Here is a 20,623-nt window from a genome sequence, read left to right on the forward strand (position 1 = left end):
AGTCCACTGTAGTTTATTCAGTTGTTGTTTTGCGCGATGAGGGGTATTTTGATCGGTGTTCATTATAGATGCCTGTTGCTAGTAGCCAGAGTTGGGGTGTAGTCAGTATATACTGCAGGGGTGTGTCTTCTACAACCGGTATTGGTGAGTTTAATTTACTTCTTTTGTGGTTTATGGATGGACAGTATAGAAGAATGTGTTCCAGATCTTCATCATGATTATTACACCACAGACAAGTAAGATTATCAGAAATGTGAAATCGGTGTAGGTACAATTGAGTGACAATGGGACCTGTTCTGGCTCTTGTTAAAAATGTTTGAACATGTCTGGGCAAGTTTTTGTACATTTTCAGGTCATCTGGTTTCTTTTGTACAGACTGTAAAATTTTTCTTTGTCAGAAGAGAGCCAATTGTTGATCCAAAAAAAAAAAAAAATCTCTCTCGTGGGTGCTCACCTTGTCGTGGTGAGGGGGCTTAAACTTGTTGTTTAAGCTAACAAGTAACAAAGAGGTACCCACACAAGCTGCATTAACACCCACGCAGTCCCACTATATTTTTTCACTGCTTCTGATTCATGGAGTCCCTTAGTGTAAAATTCTCTGGAGGTAAAATAGTCCCTCAAAATATAGAAGGAAGAAGGGAGGGAAAAGGAATGGGACAAGAAGATGGAGATAAGGAAAACAATGATGGAGAGGACAGAGGAGAGGAGAGGAGAGGAGAGGAGAGAAAAGGAACAGGGAGGAAGAAAATGAGAATGAGAAAGACAAGTTCCAGAAGAAAGAAGAGGTGGAGACAAAAGTGTAAATGGATGACTAAAACAAGATAATTCAAGTCATCTACCTGAACCCACGATCCTGAGAAGTGCAGCACCAGCATCGAGGAACAGCAGACTGTAGAGGCAGGCTCTGTACAAGATGCAGATGGGGCGACTGGTGTCAGTGAGCGGCTCCTTGGACAGGTTGAGGTTCAGCAGTTGGTGGATCATCTGCATGCAGCTCAGTGCAATCACCTCGCGGTCGCCCTCATCCACGTAACGCCAAAACATGTAGTTGGGGAACACATCCCGCAGCATGAACACCACACCCGGCAGCACCAGGCGGATGCGACTCTGCACTGCATCCTCATCAATCAGTGCCGTCGAGCTGTTCATGTCCTCCATCTCGGAGGTGGGCTGTCAACACAAGCGGGACTCAGGGACATTTTACCAACAAGGAAGCTTACCAAATTACACATTATTGGTGTCACTGTTTGAGTGAAAGTTATGGTATTTCACGTAAATACTTTTTGGATTAACTCTTTGGTAAGTATTAAAAGTGTAAAAAAAGTCTGTATACAAACAAATGAATATGCAGGCAAGTAGATAATTGTAGTATTAGTATTAGTAGTATTTATTTATTTAACCTGGTAGAGATAAGGCCGTCAGGCCTTCTCTGCCCCTCTACCAGGGGATTACAACTATAATATGAACAATAAAATTACAATTAACATTAAATTTACAATTACAATTACAATAAAAATTAATTGTCTGTGACAGGACTTTTTTTTAACTTTATTATTTAGCTATATTGTTTCAACTACAGTAGAACCTCTATTATCCGTGGTAATGAAGGGGGTGGACTGAATGAAAAAAGCAGATAATCCGTACCGTAAAATTTTTTCGTAAATTAAGTGAATAATACTTGCATTTCTTAATTTCCTCTGTGTTCTTGTGTTTAACACACTAGATAGTGAATCAAAAGTTCATCATTCAAGTCTGGTTGTCAACGACAGGTTTTTAAGGGGCAAGGAAATTCCTTGTAATGGCTGTCAGCGGAAACATAAGAATAATCCAGATCTCGTGTTGTAGATTTACATACTTTATACACTTTATTGTTGATTTTTATTAAATCGCTCACAGTTGTAACACCAATCTCGTACTCTGATGCGAGATGAGCCACAGTTTCTCCTTCCCCGAATCACTCAATTATTCCCGTTTTTTCAGTACTTAGCACAACACGTTTTCTTTTGATACTCATGGAATATATTTTATATAGAAATTTTACAGTACGGCAACTCTAACAGCAGATCAGACTGTGTAAGTGTCAAGGTTTGTAATAACATACTCTAGAAAAAATACATACTGGTACTAATATAATGTATAGTAGTACTTCATACTTATGAAGAAGACAGACTATATATGTGTCTGTAGAAAAAAAAAAAAAGCAAGAGAAAGATAGTCAGATAATCCAGCAATCGGTTAAAGTCCACGGCAATTCGGAAGGTGGGTTGTCTGCTAGCATTTGCGTCGAGAGAGACAGATAGAGAGAGCAAGGCAGTGTACAACATTGCCACATCGTACTTCACGCACGTGCAATACAAATAGCGCAGGAGAGAATTTAAATTATCAAAAGACAATAATGACCTTAGCCGTTGATTACTGTAAGCATGACTCCAAACAAACCCTCTTTCCTTCACTAACAATATTCTTTGCACAGTTCTCAATCCCACACCACATGCTTCTGCAGTCGTTTCTTGCACGTTGGCAACGTTGCTGCCAGCATCAAGATGGCTGGCAGCGTTCTGCTCGTTAACGTTATTATTATACACCTTAAACACTATTTTCCGCGCCTGCTTGTGTAATACTTGTGTTTTTACAGTCTCTTCTTCCATATATTTACCTTACATACACATAGTAAATGTTAGTTTTACTTATTCAATGTATTGAAACACTCGCACGTGAACAAACGAACTCAGGAAGTGCTTGTTATAGACTGATTCTGATTGGTTCTACTGTAGAAGCTTGTGACGTCACATACCAGAAATGCTACGGCGCATATAGAAGCTAACCGCCTTCCGAAATGACGTCTAGTCTAATAGGGTGACAGATAATTGGGGTTCTACTGTACTAAGTTATTTAGCATTGATGGGATTGGTGATAGTGAGATGGTATTTGGCAAGATGAAGCCGAGAATTCGCCACAGATTACCCGACATTCGCCTTACAGTTGGGGAAAACCTCGGAAAAACACAGCCCAAGCGGGAATCGAACCCACGCTCGAGTGCAACTCCAGATTGGCAAGCAAGTACCTTTGCCGACTGAGCTACACCAGTGGTTGTGACAGAACTAACATGGAGATTATATAAAATAAAATCATGGTTGAATTATAGGAGATGCATTTTAAAAGCAAGAAATTGACATCAGTACAAACAGTTCATAGTTGTGTCTTACTTAAATAATTTAGATACCATGGCTGCACGAGGCATACTTCACCTAGATAATCATCTCATAAGTGTGATTTTTCTTCTTAGCCAGTATAAAACAAGAAAACTGCTGTTTGCTCCTTACCTTCATTAGCCTGTGTATGAAGTGCAGGTAGGTCTTGAGCAGGGGGTATGTACCACAAGAGCGCTCCTGGGTGACCACAAGTGTGCCCAGCATGAAGAGGTTGATGTGCTCGGCTCGTATGCACTCCATGAGAGTCGGGTTGTAGTAGTAGAGTCCTGGCAAGAACTGCAGCTTGGAAATACGTGTGCACACATCTTCAGGGAAGAAGTCCAGCAGTGCCATCATGCAGTCAAGGCAGGCAGCCAGCAGCAGCGATGGAGGGTTCGACAGCTGACAGAACCTGTTACATCAAAACAACATGCTTCACTTTTGTATTCTTAAGGTACAGTCACACGTCGCTACTTTTGCAGTGCTGCAGTACAAAAAACTGCGCAACTCTCGTACTGCGACGTGTGAACAACAGTGCAACCCGAAAAGTAGCGGCTGCCAAACCTGCTACCCGCTACTTTTTCATGCTGCGCACAGCTTAGAAGTAGCGATGTGTGAACAGGGTTCTCAGGGTTGGAGCCGCAGCATTTTTGATATCGGTTTTGTTGAAACTTTTGCTGCGGTTGCGACCAGTGTTGCCACCCAAATGTACCAATAATATTTTTATTGTTTGGATATATTTTAATGTTAGATGTGATGAAAATAAATTATTTGTAACAGTTACTAAATGTACAACACAGACTGAGTATATATGCTGACGATATAATTCATTTTTTAAATTTCCCGTAGCATAGTTTCAAACAAGAGGGTTGCCAACATTGATTACATGAATATGCTGTTGGTTATCATTTAAGTATACAGGTGTTTTAATAGCTTCATAGTAAAAATAATGCCAATTTCTGAATTCTAGTTAGGACAGAAAAGTGAATAATAAATAAGTAAGCTATCACATGAGTTTCATAATAATGCGAACATAACCACAAAATGTATATTGAGAAGTCAACACAGATCTGGAAATCTACAGCAAGACTACGACTGCAAGAGTAGTGCCTTGTGTGTGAACAGACTCGCAACCTCCAATTGCAACTTTTGCGGCACTTGGCTTGCGCAGCACGAAAAGTAGCGATCAGCGCGCTACTTTTGGCTTACGTGTGAACACGACACGTAACTTTTGCAGCTGCAGTACAAAAGTTGCACAGCAAAAGTAGCGACGTGTGACCGTACCTTAAGTTTATGTTCGTGTTATGTGAATGAGGTTCTGTTATGTTAGATTATGGAAAAGGAAATATGGAACCCTGAGAAAACCTGCTTGTGTCTGTAATTTCACTCACTTTTCTTTAAGCTAGTTTGTTTACAGTTTCTTTAAATCTGAACCAATATCTCACCTGTCTGCCACCACGAATACAGTCTCCAAAGGCGCAATCATCTCGTCACTTATCTTGCACTTTGAGTTCAGAAGGTTAGTCAGACATTTCAATGCAGAGATCACATTTTTCATTGTGGTGGAACCCACGTCTCCTACGGTGTTCTGCGCCTGCAGGACATAATGAGTTTGATCACTGGTCTTGCTTGGTACTAAACAAAACAATTAATAATAGAACACAGATTATATAGTTATTTAGATCATCATCTTCTGGTGTATAGCCTTTTCATATTGTGACAGCCACGTCGAGACTCGATCACGCGTCCCACAAGAGGGCAAGGCGCGCGGCGTAGAGAGGAGAGGAGAGACGGCGACATGCTGGGCCGCGGCAGAGAGGGAGAAGTAAAGCAGCTGCAACTGAGGGGCGAAATCCAGAGAAGTCTAGAAAGGCACCATCTTCTCGGCATCTGTAGAAATTTCGAGCATCGTACTTTCTGGAAACTATGGTTTAATTATAAATAAGAGACGCAAATGAGCTGACAGCAATTGTTGTTGTAGTTGTTAGTATTGGACAGTGAGTTCAGCTTGTGAACCAGCAGTCTAGGGTTCGACACACGAGTGAACTTGAGCAGTGTCCAGGCGGAAGCAATGCAGTTGGAAGACTTGAGTTCGAGTGCAGTGGAGTTCCAGTCTCTAGAAGCCATGGGTTCGATATACTGTGAACTTGAGTGAATGAGCTAGAGGAACTAGCCAAGGCAACGAACTGTGAACTGACAGTTCTGTTTTGTAAATAGTGCTTTGTGAACATTAGTTAAGATTAGCATTACATTGTTGTTCTCAATAATCCAATGAATTGTCATTGTCGTCTGTGGAGTGCAATAACGAACACTGTGTTGCTGTGTGGAGTGGAAATCACATTGTTGACGGGAGTGTTTAAATTCAGTATAGAAAGTGATTATTATTGTTGACAAGAAAAGTTACATTGTTGTGTTGAAATAAAAGTTACAATATTATGAAATTTGATAGCAGTGGCAGCTCCTGGCTCCTGATGTGAATTGAATACAGAGAGAGGGATATGGTAGGAGAAACTACAAAAGGTACGCGAAATGCGTCCTGTAAGTGATTTGGGGCCAGAAAAACTAAATATGTTAGCTCCAAGCCTGTTGACCACTTGTCTCAGTTCGGATTTCGCTGCTAAGCTGAATGAGCTCTAGAAAATTTTGAAGGGGAAAAAGACGAAAATAGATGGGGAGGCATTAGAGAAGTGCCTGCAGAATTGGAAGAAAAACTGCTGGAAGTACATTGGAAGGTACTTTGTCCTTTCGCAGTGTGAGTAGAGTTGAGTAACCTCACTTGTATAACTGGGTAATATATGAAAGCTGAGCCAGAGCATCTATGTCGAAAATTTAAATTTGGAAAAATACCGGAATCTTTATGGGGAAGGGGATGTAGACCTGTGGCCCATTTCTTTTAGGGCTTATCCTGACATTTCTCTAAGCGCATTAGGAAAACCATGGAGTCGGTCTGGGTAGTGTAATTGGTATAGCGCTGGCCTTCTGTGCTCGAGATTGTGAGTTCGATCCCAGCCTAGGTCGATAGCATTTAAGTGTGTTTAAATGCGAAAGGCCCATGTCAGTAGATTTACTGGCATGTAAAAGAACTCCTGTGGGACAAAATTCTGGCACACCGGTGACACTAATATAACGTCTGCAGTTGCGAGCATTGTTAAATAAACCATAATTTAAATTTTTAAAACCATGGAAAAATCTTAGCCAGGGTAAGTTGTCTCATTTTCAGAGATTATCCTATTGGCTCTTAGATCAATCTTCTTAATGTATCCAGCTGTTTGCTGACAACATACAATCCACTGTAGTCTATTCAGTTGTTGTTTTTCACGAGAAATGAGGGGTATTTTGATCGGTGTTCATTATAGATGCCTTTGCTAGTAGCCAGAGTTGGGGTGTAGTCAATATATACTGCAGGGCTGTGTCTTCTGCAACTGGTACTGATGATTTTAATTTACTTCTTTTGTGGTTTATGGATGGACAGTATAGAAGAATGTGTTCCAGATCTTCATCATGATTATTACACCACAGACAAGTAGGATTATCAGAAATGTGAAATCGGTGTAGGTACAATTGAGTGATAATGTGACCTGTTCTGGCTCTTGTTAAAAATGTTTGAACATGTCTGGGCAAGTTTTTGTACATTTTGAGGTAATTTGGTTTCTTTTGTACAGACTGTAAAATTTTTCCTTTGTCAGAAGAGAGCCAATTGTTGATCCATAGGTTTGTAAAATGAGACTTCACTGAAGCAAAAGCATTGGATAGAGATATCACTTGAAGTTGCCTGTTTTGCAATATTATCGACTTTCTCGTTTCCAGGTATACCACAATGACTAGGTATCCATTGAAATGTTATTTCCTTTTGGAGTTCTTTTAGTTTACTTAGTTGTTTCTGAATTGGAATAATTCTATGTGCATATAGGTTTGGTACATATTTAATTATATTAAATATAGCCCCCTTGGAGTCGGTGAGTATGCAAATAGATTTTTCAGAAATTTGAGTAACACACTGAAGAGCAACATCAATTGGTTCTTAGATGAGATGACTATTAATTATGATTTGGCGAGTTGTCTCAATTTAGGAGAATAGTCAATTGGCTCTTTGGTGACTCTATTGAATTAGAACTAGATCTGTGAGAGGATATCAGCCAATTGGCTCTTAGGTGAGATGATTATTGGATTATGACTCGATAAATTGTCTCAATTTTGGAGAATAGCCAATTGGCTCTTTGGTGACTCTACTGATGATCGGCGAGGGGGTATTAGTTGGGAAGTGATTCCATTTGATAAGTATAAAAGATGTGTTTTTGCATCAACATAAACAAGAAGGGAATCTTTATGGGATATTGTTGTTGTTGTTTTCTAATGCTAGGTGTTTGACAATAAAGTCATTTGACCTCTTGCACTCCAATATTTTTCGAAGATATTATCATAGTCAGCCACTGAAGCACAGGTTTTGAGGTGTTCCGAATCCATTTCTTGGTTTGAGTTGCACAATGGGCAGTTAGGGGACTGATATATTCCAATTCTATGCAGGTGTTTGGCCAAACAATCATGGCCTGTTGCCAATCTAAATGCAGCTACAGACGATTTTCGTGGTAAATCGGGAATTAACTGTGGATTATGATGCAGAGAGTTCCATTTTTTCCCTTGGGATTGTGTTATCAAATTTTGTTTGTTGAAGTCTAAGTATGTAGATTTAATAAATCTTTTCACAGAGTAATATGTAGATTTAGTAACAGGTCTGTAAGTAGCAGTGCTGCCCTTCTTTGCTAGTGCATCCGCATTCTCGTTTCCCAGGATTCCACAATGGGATGGTATCCATTGGAATACAATTCTTTTATTGAGTGATATTAATTGAGAGAGCATTTTAGTTATTTCTGTTGTTTGAGATGAAGGTGTGTGTTTAGAGACTATTGATAGAATAGCTGCTTTGGAGTCTGACAGTATAACTGCATTCTTAAATTTATTGATGTGAAATAGAAGATTCCTGAGACTTTCACTTATTGCAACAATTTCGCCATCAAAACTTGTTGTTCCATATCCAAGAGATCTATAAAGTGAGAAGAGACAGCACGTAACACCTGCACCGGCACCTCGTTCTCTGGAGATCAAGGATCCGTCGGTGTATAAATGAAGCCAGTTTTGTGGAGGGTACCTAATATTAATTGTCTCTAAAGACACTTGTTTCATTATTTCAGTGCTTACTTCTGATGTCAATATTTCTTCTGTTAAATTTAGATTATATTCTATATTTAATCTTTATGGGATATTGTAAGTTGCAACTAAATGCACAATGCAAGATGAAAACAGATAAGAAATAAAAATACAATAAAATTCCATTTAGGAATCAGAATTACATATAGATAAACACTGCGACTGTGACGAGACAAACCTGTGATATGAGAAGCAGCATCTCATTGTGCACAGCATAGAAGAAGTTGAACTTGCACTTCCAGACTATGCTCGAAGGGTCGTCCTCGTTGAAAACACCTTTTGTGCCTGGTGCAATCACAAATGACACAAGAGGCATGGGTTGGTGTGGTGAGGTAAGCTGCCACTCCCCTGGAGGACTCTCCACCATCTGCGTGGTCAGCACTCTCGGCTCCAGCACCTCTGAGAAGGCCGGCAGTGCACTCAGGTAGTCCATTAACTGCAAGCACAACTGAATGTTGCTGAAACTTGATTGTCACTGGATTTTCAGATATGAATCTATTTTATCCATACACTAGCCATACCCGTGCGTTAGAAATAAATATAAAGTAATTACATAATTAAAATAGGATATTTGATCCAGGGAACATTCGTGTTTGATAGAAGGATAAATCGTTTATTATGTTACTTAATTTAAATTGTATTAAAAAAATTAAAATGCGATAATTTTGATCCAGAGACCACTCATTTGGTCATAAAAATTATTTTAGGAAATACAGGAAACGAATGTACAGAATAGCCTATCAAGTTTTCTGTGCATAAGAAGCTATTTTAATCTTACCTGTCCTCGATTCACTCAGAAGTTACTGTAATAACATTATAGCATTATGTCCATCTAGAGAAACTACACTTTCCAATGGTGAATTAATAATTAATTATACAAATCGGTTAATTTAGCTTCCGATATTACTTCATATAAACACAGAAACATTCTCTGTAGTCTATGATTCATAGCTTTCGATTGTTGTTGTCCAAGGCCCCTTATAGACGAAGTCATTTGTTTTTTATTTCATTACACCACCTTAGATGGCGTTACTGTAATTTTGAAACTCATTTATCTCATTAACTATCAGTTCTATCAAAATTTTGCATAGAATAAAACTTATCGGAAATTATTTTTAAAGAAACTTTTGTCATGTAATATTTTTCATGAAAATTAATAATAAGGGAGATATTTCGATTTATTTAATTCGAGCCCCCTTATAACCCCCCCCCCTTTTAAATAAAATACTTTGAATGCCATATAGCCTAAATTCTAAGTTACCATGAACTTAATTTATATTCCAATTTTCATATAAATCGGTTCAGCCATTATCACGTGAAAAGGTAACAAACATCCAGACAGACAGACAGACAGACATACAGACAAAAATTTCAAAAAAGCGATTTTCGGTTTCAGAGTGGTTAATTATATATGTTAGGACCAATTATTTTTGGAAAATCGAAAATTACCAGAAAAATTTCGGCTACAGATTTATTATTAGTATAGATGCCAGGTGGCGACAGGATTTTTTCTCGTTGCCAAACTTTCAGAATGGCCCCGAGGTTCACTCAGCCTCCTATAAAGTTGAGTACGGGTCTTTCCCGGGGGTAAAAGGTGGCCAGAGCGTGGTGCCGACCACACCACCTCATTCTAGTGCCCAGGTCATGGAAAGCACAGGGCTCTACCTCCATGCCCGCCAAGTGCCTTCATGGCATGTTACGGAGATACCTTTACCTTTTACCTTTACCTTTTATAGATTGTTAATACCAAAATATCAGTTTTCTTTTACGTTTTATGTTGTGGTGCAAAAAATATGACAATATGATGGGCACTAATGATCTAATATTACAAAGCCACACCTCGTTGATGTATTTTGGGCCACAGGCAGACAAACACTCGACGATTCTCGAAAATACCAGGAAGTACTCTGGGAAGTGATGGGCTGCCTCTTGGAACAGCACATAAATGCCCTGGTCGTGGGGCTTCTCAAAGAACTCTGTGATGTTGTCAGAATGCATGAGTACAGCTGCTGTCACGTTGTAGATTCCTTCGATGCCATCCAGTCTCTCCTGTTCGAACTTGCTCGTTATCACGAACAGCATCTGGTACACAGCGCGAAATGCGATGTTGGAAAACCTCGCAACCTCCTGGAACAGACAACATTAAAACTTCTTTGAAGCTCAGGTCTAATTTATATTCAGAGCTAGTATGAATGACTTACATCCAAGACCAGCTTTGGCTAATATATATGATGTCTTGCAATGACTTTTACTCAGAATGTGAAAACTCTTGAACATTTCGTAAACATTTTTGACACTATAGATGTAGATTCATTTTCCGGGCTGAGAGGCCGTGGTCTATTAGTTGGTTTTATACCAGACGTTTCGTCTGCAACTGCGGCAGACATCTTATCACGTGATAATGGCCGCAGTTGCAGACGAAACGTCTGGTATAAAACCAACTAATAGATCACGGCCTCTCAGCCCGGAAAATGAATCTACATCTATAGACTCCGGCCGTGAAAGCCTACACTGCAAGATTTTTGACACTATTGTGATTTCTGTTACCATATGTTTTTCTTATTGTATGGGATTGGAATTGACCGGGTTACATCAGCTTCTCGTCTATGCGGATGACGTGAATATGTTAGGAGAAAATTCACAAACGATTAGGGAAAACATGGAAATTTCACTTGAAACAAGTAAAGCGATATGTTTGGAAGTAAATCCCTAAAAGACAAAGTATATGATTATGTCTCGTGACCAGAATGTTGCACTAAATGGAAACATAAAAATTGGAGATTTATTCTTCGAAGAGGTGGAAAAATTCAAATATCTTGGAGCAACAGTAACGAATATAAATGACACTCAGGAGGAAATTAAACGCAGAATAAATATGGGAAACGCCTGTTATTATTCGGTTGAGAAGCTTTTGTCATCTAGTCTGCTGTCAAAAAATCTGAAAGTTAGAATTTATAAAACAGTTATACTACCAGTTGTTCTGTATGGTTGTGAAACTTGGACTCTCACTTTGAGAGAGGAACATAGGTTAAGGGTGTTTGAGAATAAAGTGCTTAGGAAAATATTTGGGGCTAAGAGGGATGAAGTTACAGGAGAATGGAGAAAGTTACACAACGCAGAACTGCACGCATTGTATTCTTCACCTGACATAATTAGGAACATTAAATCCAGACGTTTGAGATGGGCAGGGCATGCAGCACGTATGGGCGAATCCAGAGTGTTAGTTGGGAGACTGGAGGGAAAAAAACCTTTGGGGAGGCTGAGACGTAGATGGGAGGATAATATTAAAATGGATTTGAAGGAAGTGGGATATGATGATAGAGAGTGGATTACTCTTGCACAGGATAGGGACCGATGGCGGGCTTATGTGAGGGCAGCAATGAACCTGCAGGTTCCTTAAAAGCCATTTGTAAGTAAGTAAGTAAGTAAGTAAGTAACTAAGTATGTTTTTCTTATGCTACTGCTAATTGCGGTAGTAGTGTATAAACTTTCTATGCCTTCTCTTCATTGTTTTAGTCCAATTCGTGTGTTTTTATGAATGAAATGTTGCAATTTCTTGATGATAATAGTATTTCAGATGCTTCAGAAGTAGGCTGATTCTGGTTCAGAAAGAGAAAAATGTGTTACAGATTAGAATCAAGCTCAGAAAATAAACTGCCATTTTCCGACATTCTTGTAACAAATTGGTCAAGGATAACATAGGAAGGTGCAAATATTAAACAAGAAGCAACACTAGCAGCAAGAATAAGCAATATAGTAACTGGAAAACATTTTCTTAAAAAAATCTCAGGCAACAGGCACAGAAATGAAGACCAATCCAACAAGAGTCTATAAAATTTGTTTTTAGAAAAGGCAAAACTGCCTACTGGGAAAGCAGAAAAAAAAGGAGAAAAAAATAAAGCTGGTGATGTCCTGCTTGTAATGTACTACTTTGCTTACCAGAATGTTACAAAATTCCCATATGAAAGGGTATTAAGTCTGAGATTTTTTTTTTGTGAATTTCATTTTTGTTAATGTAATTGCGGACCATTTTTGCAAAACTTGCTAACTGAAAAAACTAAATTATACAGGAGAGACAAAACACTATAGTAAGCAAGTTTTGCTGTTGTCTCACTTATAGCAGAAAGCAAGTTTTGATAAAAAGAACACACTTTGACACACTACAATGAAGAGAAATAACCCAATTTTACTAAGACGCTTTGAACACCATGTAGAGGCCTGCCTTATGTTAACGAATCCATCAAAATCTCAATTTTGCAAATTTTGCAGTTAGCAAGTTTTGCAAAAACGGTCCTCAATTATGCCTAAATCTGTAATGAGACATTTTGTTTAGTTTATATATCAAAATTAACATTAAACTATTATCTTTCAATATTTGCATTGATATATTCAATAGCTATATGAAATAAAAACCTGACAGAAACATTAAAAAAAATTAAGTGTTAAACAGTATGCAGCAAAGATTTCGATTAACAAAGAACAGAGTGATTTGTGAAGCTGTATGGGTCCTTACTGACATTATTTTGAATTAAAGGGTTCCCAAGAACAAAGAAGCAATTTCCATTTTGAGTACACCACTGTAAACTAGGCTTCTGTAGATGGACCAAGCTTCAGATCTGAAATAAAGAAACTGAGGTCATAAAAAAAGAGAGGCGAAAAATTGGAAGCTTCTCAGATTTTATTATTGGCAGTATATTTTCATGAGTCATCTCATATATTTAGCATGGGTATGTGTGACTGAAATAACAATAGAGTACCAAAATGTCGTTTAGGGGAACATAACGACTTCATGTGTTCAGAAAACAATGCGTTTGCAATGCTGACCTTGAACATCTTGTGTCGAAGTATCCTCTCCAGGTACAAGAAGCAGTCTGCCTTAAGGGCGAGTTCTCCAAATCGCCGATAGCTATCAAATAGCTCCTCCCCATTGGGTCCAATGAAGTTGATAAGCATCCAAGCCATGTTGATGGGACCATGCTCTGGTCTGCTTCCTAATCTCAGCATCAATGCCTCCAGTTTCACATAGTGGGTCTCATCCCACATTCGTCCCGTCTCGCCACTGTCAACACAAACAAAACCATGACTATTACCCACGAGACAAACTCAGAATTCATTTTCGTATTCCGCAGACACTGGTTGCTCTTACATGACTGGGCACATATATCATTTTCAATAAGACTCACCTCTACAGGGTTAGAAAGGGACTGATAATTTGGTAGCTTTACACAGTCCCCAAAAAACAACAAGAAACAAGAAACTATAGTCACTTTGATTTATACAGATCGCTGATATGAGTTGCAACTTTATATTCTTGCAACATAGCAAGAAGGTGATAGCTGACAATCCACACGTTTTCAACTTACAGAACTTGCAAAGCCCGGAGTACCAGCATCACCTCCATGTTGCTGATCTTTTTGATGATGTCTGCATGGCTCTCATTCAGCAGAACTCCGAACAGATGATCCTGGCCGAAATTGTGTTGCTACAACAAGCAAAACAAGCGCAACTCCTGCATTCATTTGAACAAGAAACTAGTGGTAGCAAACACATGACCCATAAAGACTGCAAAGACAATGTCCAGTATATGCTGAATGAATGAATGAATGAATTTAATTAATTAAAGAAAATAAGAAAGAAAGAAAAATACACAGAAGAAGAAAAAAATGAACTCGAAAAGAAATGAAGAAAGGACGAAAGTAAGAAAGAAAAAATGACAGAAAAGGAAAAAAAGAACGGAAGAGAAATAGAAAGAAATTTAAGTCAGAAAGAAAAAAATAAAAGAAAATATCAGTACTTTCTCATTACATGTTTTTGAACTTAGCATTAACCGACCTGTAACATATGACAAACAAATTGAATGACGACTTGGCAGCAGTGTTTTCACGGACAAAAGTTCATGGACTTAAACTGAACACTGACAAAACGCAGGATGTAGTAGTGGGGTACCAGCACTTGTTAAATTTGCTGCAGATTGAAAGAATTCCTAATGTAATAATGAATGGGTACATTGTAAAATATAGTAACTCAGTTAAAATTGTAGGAGTCCACATAGATATAAATTTAAATTGGAATGTACAGGTCGCACAAATCACTAAAGAAGCATTTTCAATGCTTAGGCTCTTAAATGACATTCTCCCAGTTGCCCTCGAAATACACTTGGTAAATGCACTTGTGATCCCTCATTTCGACTACTGCGACATTCCCTTCACAGACCTAAACAACTCTCTCTCACAACATATGCAAGTGCCCATAATGCTTGTGTGCGTTTTCTCTGTAATACTCACCTGTGAGACCAAATCACACCATGCTTCCAAATGTTATCGTGGTTGCGCCTGAAGGAGTGCTATCAGCTACACAGCCTATCACTATTATTCAAAATACTACATTCCTCTACTCCTCAGTATCTTGCTTCATGCTTCCAAAGATTGTCAATCTCAAGCGCAAGTGATTTAAGTCTACTTCTTATCCCCCAACATAGAACTTCTACATATTCTTCATCATTTAGTGTTGGACTCCCCTGACTTTGAAATTCTCTCCCACACGAGATAAGAAACTGTTGGACCCTGACGACATTTCAGAATAAGCTTAGAAAGTTGTTATTAAATAGGAGCTAGACATGTCTATTATATGCTAGTGTTCCATATTAATTTAGTATTTTCTTTCTTCGCTTAAAGATTTAGCTTAATATTTATTCTTATTTGTAATATTGTTTTATTAACTTTGTATTACTGTATATTCTGCATTATGAGCAGTCTATATTTTCAAAATAATTGTGAACAATGTTATATTATTATTATTAGCTAATATCATTGAATGTAATAATTTTGTTATATTGTACGAATTACCTTGTACCTCAGGTTGATTTATGGTGAACTGGAAGAGAAGGCCTGAAAGTCTTAACTTCACCCTAATAAATAATTCTAATTCAGTTGTTTTATCGTGTTGCGAATTATATTAATGTTTATACTTCATTTTTTAGACAGCCAATCCTAAAAGAACTTTTAATGCTAGGTAAGAGTGTTAAAAATTGACTACTAAACAGTAGAGTGCGAAAAATATTTTTAACAAATTAACATTGACTGTTTCCACCAATTGTCAGTTGTTTCCCACCAGATGTCATACATTCCTAACTGACAGATAAAATCACTTTTTCGCCATCACGAATGTTGAAAACGTGTGTTGGCTGGCTGTATAGAACTCAGAGCTTATAGGAATTTTCATTGCATATCTCAAAACAAATATTATCCTGATATGTAAACCTAATAATCTAATTCAAGGCCTGAGAAAAAATTCTGCATTATATTTGAGATTTCAGTACATGGAGAGAAAGGGCATGTTTCTATCTCTCACCAGGATGATCTTGAAAAGCTTGAGGAAGCTGTCTGCCTGCAGATCACAGCTGTCGACATACAACAGCAGATTCTGCACCAGCTCCAGTTCTTCACGCAGTATCGCCATGACCCACAGATTCTGGAACTGATCTGACATAAGGCTGCCATGTGTCTCGGGTGTAGGATAGTCCAGGCTCACCAGCTTCTCCAGCTGAGAGATCAGCGAGTCACAGAACTTGGGCTGCTCCTCTGGACTCAAGATGTTTGCAAATAGCTCCTGCAAACAGCACATATTCATACTCTACAGCTCATGCTAGAATATGCCATTAGGAAAGTTCAGGATAACACAGAGGGTTTGGAATTTAAAGGGTTACATCAGCTTCTTGTCTATGCGGATGACGTGAATATGTTAGGAGAAAATCCACAAACGATTAGGGAAAACGCGGAAATTCTAGTTGAAGCAAGTAAAGCGATAGGGATGGAAGTAAATCCCGAAAAGACAAAGTATATGATTATGTCTTGTGACCAGAATATTGTACGAAATGGAACTACAAAAATTAGAGATTTATCCTTCGAAGATCTGGAAAAATTCAAATATCTTGGAGCAACAGTAACAAATATAAATGACACTCGGGAGGAAATTAAACGCAGAATAAATATGGGAAATGCGTGTTATTATTCAGTTGAGAAGCTTTTGTCATCTAGTCTGAAAGTTAGAATTTATAAAACAGTTATATTACCGGTTGTTCTGTATGGTTGTGAAACTTAGACTCTCACTTTGAGAGAGGAACAGAGATTAAGGGTGTTTGAGAATAAGGTTCTTAGGAAAATATTTGGGGCTAAGAGGGATGAAGTTACAGGAGAATGGAGAAAGTTACACAACGCAGAGCTGCACGCATTGTATACTTCACCTGACATAATTAGGAACATAAAATCCAGACGTTTGAGATGGGCAGGGCATGTAGCACATATGGGCGAATCCGGAAATGCATATAGCGTGTTAATTGGGAGGCCGGAAGGAAAAAGACCTTTGGGGGGGGCCGAGACGTAGGTGGGAAGATAATATTAAAATGGATTTGAGGGAGGTGGGATATGATGGTAGAGACTGGATTAATCTTGCTCAGGACAGGGACCAATGGCGGGCTTATGTAAGGGTGGCAATGAACCTCCAGGTTCCTTAAAAGCCAGTAAGTAAGTAAGTACAGCTCATGCATTTTGTCAAGACACTCGCGATGTGCAGAACGGGAACAGCGTTTCTGTAGAGGGGGTAGGAGTAGAAGGGAAGGCTGAGCGTGTGTCTACAGAGTTCAAGGCAAAAACTAAGCCATTCCCCTATAATTCGTAAATAGACTCATCCTATCTCGTGCGCAGCTGTATAGGAAGAATGGGGGAGTGTCTGGACATAATGTATGCAGTGTACAATACAACAATATTTTATTATTTATTATGTTTTTTTAATATGTTTCACCATCCATTGCTTTGAAGTAGTGGTCATCTTGTGTCTGACTACGAAATTAGAGAGGCCTGGCATCGAATCCTGATTGGCACAAGTTCCCTGGTTGAGGTTTTTTCCTCAACCCATTAAGAGCAAATGCTGGGTATCTATCGGCGATGGACCCCAGGTTTATTTCACCATCATTATTACCTTCATCTTCATTCAAACTGCCCACTTCCGTATTCATATGAGGGGGTCAGTAGCAAAGAGGTACAAGTGACATTTCTAAGAACATGAGTTAAGTGCATCCAGGGCAAGCTAAAACATTAAAAATTTTAGTGGCAAAAGAATACATCTTTTAACTACACCACACACTAAAATTGAAATAAAAATTTTCACGGAATTTACGAAATCTTAGTACTTTCAACCACATTTTCTCACAAATAACTTAAGTGCACTTATACCCCTTTGCTTCTGACCCCCTCATATGTCATCTAATCATATGGGGCTAAAAGAATCCGACCTCAGAACAGAATTCATCATAATCATCAAAAAAGTAGGCAGAGGCACAAATGCTACAAGTGAATAAGTGCGACGTTAATTTAAAAAAGAATTATATATATATATATATATATATATAAAAGCCGCCACAGTAGTCTAGTGCTAGGACACTGGGCTTATAATCCTGTAGATCTGGGTTTTCTCTGGAAGCTCTGGTTCCTCTGTGACATCCCAACAAATCTCCATCATAATCTCATCTCATTGTGGGTGTAGAATAGTCCAGCCTCCTATTACACTATTGCACACCCTGAGTAACGACTCTGTCAGTAAATTGGTCTACACATCTGGCTTCATATGAGTGAATGACAAACAGTCAAGTACCTGCCATTAATTACCAACTTCATTTTGAAATTACAAATTGTGTGCAGTCCAGTAAATGTATATATCTTTTGGATGATATTTAAAACTGATAATTATAAAGAGAAATATCATTCTTAAGACGATAAAGAACTTACTTTTTTAAAAACGTATAAAATGCATAATTAGAAAGTATGTGTCGCGTCATCGATTTTTTATATAGACCACCCATCCTTGCATTCGATATGGTTGTACAATTTCAGTACTCCATTTCCTATAAGTGACATTGTTCCCTATTATTCACATTAGGCTACAAACCCTTTATTGCTATTTTAACTGTAGCCTTCTCAAGAAATCTCTGACTGACTTCCTGATTAAAAGTCGCGCGTTCTTACAGCATATAAGACCGTCACCAAATAATTTCCTGACGATTAGAAAGATTTGCAGATCAAGTGCAAACCAATCTCAAATCACACTGACGCATGTCCATTATGATAGTTGTGCTTCACCTTTATCCACTGGATTAGTACGCATGTACTTTTTGCAATAATCTTTTGTTTCCATGCTTATCTATATTTGTTATTAAAATATACTGTATCATTTAATTACGTCTTCAGTTTACTAGATTAATAAATTATTTCACAGTATATGAGTGTTCTTGCAGGGATAGTTTGAAATTAATTTCAAACCAATCATCGCTGATCATGCACTATAACTGAGGCTGGAACAGTTTTTAAGCAGTTGTCAAACCATCACAAACTCGCTGCAGAAACAAACCTACTACAGTCCCGTCGCTCTAATTTCCAGCAGCCAATCGCGTTGCAGGTCGGCTACATTTAAACGTGTGCGTCTTGTGATTCGCTGAGGAAGACGTTATTCATTTCTTAAGGCTCGTTAAATACTTAATATAATCGCCCGCCATTTTGGCTCTTTCGTTGGCGTTCGCAGAAACCACACGAAGACATTATTTGCCGCTCAATTATTTGCTGAATTACAGTGCGTTTGATTTATTATCATAGGAGCTACGACATGATAATGTTTAACGGTGTGGCAAATAGATTCCTCGTCTGGTAGCTCGGCAACGAAAGAACAAAAATGGCGAACGATACTACCTACCTAGACTTTATAGAGCCTTCACTTCCTAAGACGTAAGCAAAGAGTAGGAGTCACGCCGGGAATAACAGCGTCGCGACTATAACTGTAGTCTCACAGGGCTACAAAGACATCTATCTGTGAAGCTAAAATTCTGTCACTCAGGGACAGGGATCTTCTGCCTGCATATCTATGACATAACACTCCGATGTTTCTTCCCTTTCAAAGGAAGTTCATTGCCTTGTCTGAGTTTGACAGCTACACACCTGGTAGGGATGTCCCTTGTCGTCATGGAATGTGAGGAGCACATTGACACACTTGAGCAGGAAGAGTCGCTCGCTCCAGTAGAAGAGCCAGATGTCTGACAGCAAGACAGTGGTGCGGGTCTCGCTGCCTATGAACTCCTGCAGACCTTCTTCTGCACCACGGAACTCGTACAGCAGGTAGTTGCACATGAAGTCCCAGGCCTGGTTGATGTCTAGCCCCTGCGACGAAAGAGCAACCTTATGTCAACTTGTGTCTTTCATAGATAGCTCCAAAAAAGACATAATATACAGAATTAATCAAAAGTCAGCACAATTTAAAATTACTATAAAAAATAATGTATATATATATTTTCATTTTTCATTCACAAAGAATTAGCTTAAACGTGGTTGCTTTGAAACGTGTATTGTATTTCGAAATCAATCACATGAAAACTCTTGTGCGAGTTATTGCGTTTCTTTTTCGCAAATTTACTTCTATAAATAATGCTTTCAGAATGGAAACGAATAAATCAAGGAGTGAGACAGGGTTGTAGTTTATCTCCTCTATTATTTATAATATACTTGAATCACATTATTAAGGAATGGAGATTGAAACCACATAGAAGTATACCGATAAGTCATTTGTCCCAAATAGATACTTTATTATTTGCTGATGATATTGTGTTTATGGCAACTTCAGAAGATAATTTACAACGTTTGGTTTACAACTTTAATCAAATGGCAGAAAGTTTCAATATGGAAATTTCAACTGACAAATCTAAAGTGATGGCTTTTTTAGGAAAGGAACCAGTCCGTAGCAAAATATGCATCAATAATAAGATCATCGAACAAGTCAAAAATTTTAGTTATCTCAGTTACCAAATTTCATATGAAGAAGAAAAGGATCTGAATGAGAAAATTATTAAATTCAACAGAGCATTGGGGATAATTAATCGGATATTCAAACCAACTTTAGTATAAAAACACACGCGCACCAGAATTTATAAAACATTGGCCAGACCTATACTCTGTTTTGGTAGTGAAGCTTGGACGATTCGTAATATTGATTCACAAAGATTAACGGTGGCAGAAATGAGATTTATGCGTCGTACAGCGGGATACATGAGAATGGATCACATTAAAAATTTTGACATTATGAAAGAACTGCAGACTGAACCAATTACGGAATACCTACAGAAATACAGACAAAACTGGAGATCACATGTCATCAGAATGCCTCGTTCTAGAATTCCACGCCAAATTTTA

General features: G+C 38.4%; 1 protein-coding gene across 1 annotated transcript in view; it reads right to left on the bottom strand.

Annotated features, from left to right (window-relative positions):
• Positions 1-20,623, bottom strand: part of Nup188 (nuclear pore complex protein Nup188) — a 67,577-nt gene that overhangs the window by 35,877 nt on the left and 11,077 nt on the right. The window contains exons 3-11 of the mRNA XM_069836187.1: positions 19,379-19,597; positions 15,747-16,004; positions 13,760-13,878; positions 13,221-13,455; positions 10,236-10,523; positions 8,575-8,832; positions 4,637-4,785; positions 3,324-3,603; positions 840-1,170 (exon numbers count right to left, since the gene is read on the bottom strand). Of these exons, the coding sequence (XP_069692288.1) occupies positions 840-1,170; positions 3,324-3,603; positions 4,637-4,785; positions 8,575-8,832; positions 10,236-10,523; positions 13,221-13,455; positions 13,760-13,878; positions 15,747-16,004; positions 19,379-19,597 (2,137 nt within the window). The remainder of the gene's footprint in view (positions 1-839; positions 1,171-3,323; positions 3,604-4,636; positions 4,786-8,574; positions 8,833-10,235; positions 10,524-13,220; positions 13,456-13,759; positions 13,879-15,746; positions 16,005-19,378; positions 19,598-20,623) is intronic.

Source organism: Periplaneta americana, chromosome 9 (assembly GCF_040183065.1).
Source record: "Periplaneta americana isolate PAMFEO1 chromosome 9, P.americana_PAMFEO1_priV1, whole genome shotgun sequence".
NCBI classification, from domain to species: Eukaryota; Metazoa; Arthropoda; class Insecta; order Blattodea; family Blattidae; genus Periplaneta; species Periplaneta americana.